Source organism: Ornithorhynchus anatinus, chromosome 19, assembly GCF_004115215.2.
Source record: "Ornithorhynchus anatinus isolate Pmale09 chromosome 19, mOrnAna1.pri.v4, whole genome shotgun sequence".
NCBI lineage: Eukaryota > Metazoa > Chordata > Mammalia > Monotremata > Ornithorhynchidae > Ornithorhynchus > Ornithorhynchus anatinus.
Window position 1 is genome coordinate 696,775 of NC_041746.1, and position 5,726 is coordinate 702,500.

A 5,726-nucleotide genomic window follows, 5' to 3' on the forward strand; every position below is an offset into this window, starting at 1 on the left:
CGAGAGTCGGAGGGGAATGAAAACGGTCGAACTGGATGATCGTTCCAGAAATGAAGGTCCTCAGGCTGGGCTCAAACCCCAGCGCTTCAGGCCAGGCCCGCTCCGCCCGCTCCGCGGTTCCGAGATGCGATGGGGCCGGGGACTAAGGGAACGGATAGATTTGGGCGAAGCGGATGGGCTTCCCCGCCGAGCCCCTCCACCCTCCCGGGCCCGAATGCCGGGGGCTCGTTGCCTTGCCCGGGCACGGCCCGGCGGGTTCGGGACCGGCCGGTTCCGGGGAGCGTCGGGCCCGGGAGCCCTGGGAAAACACCAACACCGCCGCGACTGGGCAAGGGACGGCGTCCGTCCGTTATTCTCTCGGGAAGCGGCACGGCGTAGCGGACAGACCACCGGCCCGGGAGTCAGGTCGCGGGTTCTAATCCTTGCCCTGCCTCCGGTCTGCCGTGTGACCTCGGGCAAGTCGCTTCACTTCTCTTCGAGAAGCAGCGTGGCTCGGTGGAAAGAGCCCGGGCTTGGGGGGTCAGGGGTCATGAGTTTGAAACCCAGCTCTGCCGCTTGTCAGCTGACTGTGGGCGAGTCGCTTCGCTTCTCTGCGCCTCAGTTACCTCATCTGGAAAATGGGGATGAAGACTGGGAGCCCCGCGTGGGACAACCCGATTCCCCGGGTCTCCCCCAGCGCTTAGAACAGCGCTCGGCACATAGTAAGCGCTTAACACATCCCGTTATTATTCTTCTCTAGGCCTCGGTTCCCTCATCTATAGGACGGGGATGGAGACCGTGAGCGTCAGCTGGGACAGGGACGGTGTCCGACCCCATTTGCTTGCATCCACCCCAGTACTTAGTGCGGTGCCCGGCACATAGCGCTTATCAAATAGCTTTATTATTATTACGATGAACTGACTGGAAACCGAACAAGACTCCGGTCGCCTTCCGGAGTCATCGCCGACAGCATTCACTGGGCAGCCGCTTTGCGGAGGGCGCCGTACTGAGCACCAGCTTTTCACAGAGCACCGGGCACTGACCACGTCCAGAGGACCGTGCTGGGAGTCTGCTGGGTCCGGAGGGCAGTACCGAACGCCTACCGGGCTCAGGGACACAAGAATGAGACGTCCCCTTTCTGCCCCCATTCGAGTGGACAATCAGACGCCGCACGAGAAGGTGGTCCTGGCCGAGGCCCAGGCTGGGCGCCTTCGGGAGGGTTTGGCCGGCCGGGGGGTCACTGGCCGGTCCCGCCGCCGAGGCCGAGGGCCAGCGCCGAGCAGGGCGGGGCAGGCCACCGGCCACCCCGCCTCCAACCGGTCTATACGGCAAGAGGCTCTGGGGGCTGAGGTCCGGCCACCGCGTAATCCCCGCGACCCCTCCTACCTCACCTCGCCGCTCTCTTTCACTCAATTGCATTTACTGAGCGCTGACCGTGTGCGGGGCGCCGGACTCAGCCCTCGCTCCGACTCAGCCCGCCCGCTTCACCCTTCTAAAGGCCAACCTTCTCGCCGGATTCTCGTCGCCGGCCTCTCGCCCGGGTCAGGCCCCCTCCCTCCTCGTATCCGACAGACGAAGACTCGCCACCCCTTCCGCAGCCTTCCCGTCTCCTCCAAGAGGCCCTCCCTGACTACGCCCTCGTTTCCTTTTCCCTTCTGCGTCGCTCTGACTTGCTCCCTTTATTCAGCCCCGCGGCCCTCGCATACCCATCGTTAGATGCCCGTTTAATGTCTCCCCCTCTAGACTGTAAGCTCACTGGGGGCAGGGAATGTGTCTGTCTTCTTGTACCCTCCCGAGAGCTTACCACGGCGCCCCGCCCTCAATAAATAATAATAATGTTGGTATTTGTGAAGCGCTTACTATGTGCCGAGCACTGTTCTAAGCGCTGGGGGAGATCCGGGGTCATCGGGTGGTCCCACGTGAGGCTCACAGTCTTCATCCCCATTTTCCAGATGAGGTCACTGCGGCACAGAGAAGTGAAGTGACTCGCCCACAGCCACCCAGCTGACAAGTGGCAGAGCCGGAAATCGAACCCATGACCTCTGACTCCGAAGCCCGGGCCCTTTCCACTGAGCCACGCTGCTGTCCCCCACCGTCCCTCTACACTGTGAGCTCTTTGTGGGCAGGGAGTGTCTCTCTTTATTGCTGTTTTGCACTTTCCCAGGCGCTTAGTACAGAGCTCCGCACACAGTAGGCGCTCAGTAATAACGATGGCGTCGGTTAAGCCCTTACTATGCGCAAAGCACCGTTCTAAGCGCTGGGGAGGACACGAGGTGATCAGGTTGCCCCACGTGGGGGGGGTCACAGTCTTCATCCCCCTTTGACAGACGAGGGAACCGAGGCACAGAGAAGTGAAGTGACTTGCCCAGAGTCACACAGCTGACGAGCGGCCGAACGGGGATGGGAACCCATGACCTCTGACTCCCCAGGCCGGGCTCTTTCCACCGAGCCACGCTGCTCCTCTAATAAATGCGACGGAATGAACGATTGCCCAGAGGATCCGTAGCCTCGCTTCCAGGCCTGAAAAGTCAGAAGGTGGTGGGTTCTAATCCCGGCTCCACCACTCGCCTACTGTGTGACCTTGGGCAGGTCTCTTCCTCCAGACTGCCAACTCTTGGGTGGGGAATGTGCCTGCTGACCGTCGTACTGTACTCTTCCAGGCGCTTAGCGCAGTGCTCTGCACACGGTAAGTGCTCGATAGATAGGACTGAACTTCACTGCGCGGGGCCTCAGTTCCCTCATCTGTAAAATGGGGATCGAGACCGTGAGTCCCAGGTGGGACAGGAACCGTGTCCGACCCGATCTGCTCGGACCCACCCCGGTGCTGAGCACAGTGCCTGGCACAGAGTAAGCGCTTAACAAATAGCACGATTATTAATATTCCCCCGGACGGTCTCCCTCCAGAAATCTACTTCCTCTGCCTGCGATGCTGCCTTTGACGCGGCGCGCCTTGAGGAGCGGAGGAAGAAAGTGGCCAGTCAGTGCAGTAAATAAAGCAGTCCACTCCGCTCCACACACTCCAGAGGCGACGAGATTTTCTTGACCCGGTTTCATTTTTCACATCATCCCCCGAACGGTGGTCAGGCGCAGACTGGTGCCTTTTCCCCCCCCTCCCAGAGTTCGTCCAGGTGACCACCCCCCCTCCGGCCTCTGCTGGACACACGAGCTCCGGGCCTCCCCTGCTCGAGCCCCACCGGCCCTCGGGGACGGCAGAGGCTCCGCGGGACGCTCCGGGCCCGGCCCGGCGGCTCCGTCGGTCCGGAACGACGCGGTCCGGGCCCCCGCTGGCGCTCCGGGACGCGGAACGAGGAAACGGGCGGCCGGCCGGCTCCGCCTCGCCGGCCCCACAACCGACCGCTCCCGGGACGGCCGGACCCCCGGCTCGACGCCTGGGGAAGAAATCTCCGGCCGACCGTTCCTTCGGCCTCCGCGCTCCTGCACGGGGGAGGCCCGGAAGCGGCCGTTCCGGCCCGCTTCTCTCCCCCTCGCATCCGGCTGGAGGAGAGACCGGCTCCGTCCCGGGGAGCGGCCGCTCCGTCGTCGATTTGGGTTCCGTGGCCTCGCGGGCCCCGCTCCGGCCGCCTCTCCTCCGTGGGACATCTTTAACCCGGGGCTGTCAGGCGGGAGGGGCCGGGGCGAAAAACGCGCCCCCCCCCCCCCCGCCCCCGGAGCCCCCCCGAAGCCCCTCTCCCCGCACCGTCGGGGCCAGCTCGGTGCCGGGCGGGGTGGGGGTGGGGGGCACGAGGTGGAGCCCCCGCCTCCGAACCCAGGGCTTTACCGAACCGGGAGACCGGTCTCCACCGGACACCCGAAGAGCCTCTGTGCCGGCCGGCGCCCGGGCCCCGGGCGGAGTGAGGCCCCTCCCGACCCTCGGCACCCAGAGTGAGCCCCCTCCCCTCCCCCCCCCCCCGAACCCACCCCCCGCCCACCCTCCGGGCCCCCCGGGGCTCCGGTCCCCCGGCACCACGCCGAGCGGGGGCCCCGGGGCCCGCCCCGGCGGGGCTCAGACCACCGAGGTGGTGCTCTCGGGGTTGACGCGGACCAGCCAGGCCCCGCTGCGCAGATCCTGGAGCTGGCGGGCCGGCCTGCCCACGCCGTCCTCGAAGCGGCGCTCCACGGCGGGGAGGACCGCCTGGTAGAGGAAGGTGGCGTTCTGGAGGATGAAGGCCTTCTTGTCGGGGTCCTGCTCGCAGCGCAGGCTGTAGTCCACGTGCTGCAAGGCCACCAGGATGACCTCCACCAGGCTCTCCAGCAGCACCGTGTGCAGCTCGGGGCAGTAGAGCTTCAGGGCCTCGTCCAGGAAGCCCACGGTCTGCTTGGTGAAGGCGACGACGGTGTAGCTGAGGCCCACCCAGCAGGCGTCCTGGCCGGCGTACTGCTCGAAGCCGGGGCCCACGCCGCACTGCCGCATCTCCTCCCTGAGCTTGGCCAGGGCCTCGGGCGTCAGCAGGTTCATTCGGCGCCACATCTCCTCGGAGTTGCGGTGCTTGGCGGCCTCGACGACGATCTCCTTGTAGCCGCGCAGGGCCCCCCGGATGTCCTTGAGCAGCAGGGCGTGGAGGACGAAGGTGAGGTCCAGGCCCAGGGCGCCCAGCCGGCGGCAGTGCTCCCGGGCCACCTTGACGCACTCGGCGGCCGTGGACAGGCTCTCCTTGCCGTCGAAGACCCGCCCGCTGAAGGCGTCGACGAAGAGGCCCACGGCCGCCCGGGCCCAGACCACCAGGGCCGAGTAGCAGCCGCCGCCGTGGGCCCCGGCGAAGTCCGTCTCGAACTCGCGGGCCGTCTCCAGGAGGCCGGTGAAGAAGACGCGGCAGAGCTTGTGGATGTAGAGCAGGGTGGAGCCCTCGATGCGCAGCTGGCGGATGGCGCCGCGCACCGCCGCCGCCCGGTTGCGCAGGAACAGCCCGCAGGCCTTGGTGCCCTGGCCCAGGCGGATCAGCTGCGAGACGGCCCGGCGGGTGGCCCGGGGCCCGCCGCGGAGGGACCGGCCGGGGGACAGCTCGAACACCAGCACGTCCGTCAGCTGCCGCACCCGCTCGTCCACCCGGGCCCGCAGCTCGGGGAGGGCCGGGGGGCCGGCGCGCAGGTGGCGGTCCAGCCTGTCCAGCAGGTCCACGGCGCCCTCGAAGTCCCGCTGGGCGATGCACACGTCCAGGTCCTCGGGCAGCTCCCGGACCCAGTCGGGCGCGGCCGGCCCGGCCTCCGCCTCTCGCCGCCGCCGCTCCGGCCGCCGCCGGTCGTCGTCGTCGTCGTCGTCGAAGGGGTCGGCGGGCGGCGGGGGCGGGCGGGGGGCGGCGGCCTCCTGCTGCCTCAGGCGCCGCTCTCCGGCCAGCGCCCGCTTGGCCTCCTCCAGCACCTCCAGCCACTCCCGCTTGACCTTGGCGTTCTCCGCCTGGAAGATGCGGCCCTCGGGGAACATGAGCAGCTTGAACATGTCCTTCATGGGCGGGTTGTCCTTGACGTTGACCACGGCCAGCCCGTCCAGGGGGTAGAGGGCGTTGAAGCGGTAGACGCCCCTCCGCTGGGGCAGCCAGGTGGCCACCAGCAGGCAGTCGGAGAGGAGGAAGCCGTGCACCCGCTGCAGCTGGGCCATGTGGTCGGCCTCGTACTCCACCAGGTCGCCGTTGTAGACCAGGCGCTGGCCGGGGGTGTCCAGCAAGGGCCGGCAGCCCTCCACCTTCTCCAGCAGGGTGGTCAGCGTGCGCTGCCGCCCGTCCTCGGCCGGGGGGGCCGGGGCGTCCGACCCG

General features: G+C 67.4%; 1 protein-coding gene across 1 annotated transcript in view; it reads right to left on the bottom strand.

Moving 5' to 3' along the window:
- Positions 1 to 3,911: 3,911 nt before the first annotated feature.
- The window catches only part of EXOC8 (exocyst complex component 8), a 2,220-nt gene continuing 405 nt past the window's right edge, over positions 3,912 to 5,726 (bottom strand). The window contains exon 1 of the mRNA XM_029047702.2: positions 3,912 to 5,726. This exon is cut by the window's right edge and continues 405 nt beyond it. Within this exon, the coding sequence (XP_028903535.1) occupies positions 3,983 to 5,726 (1,744 nt within the window). The 3' untranslated portion in view covers positions 3,912 to 3,982.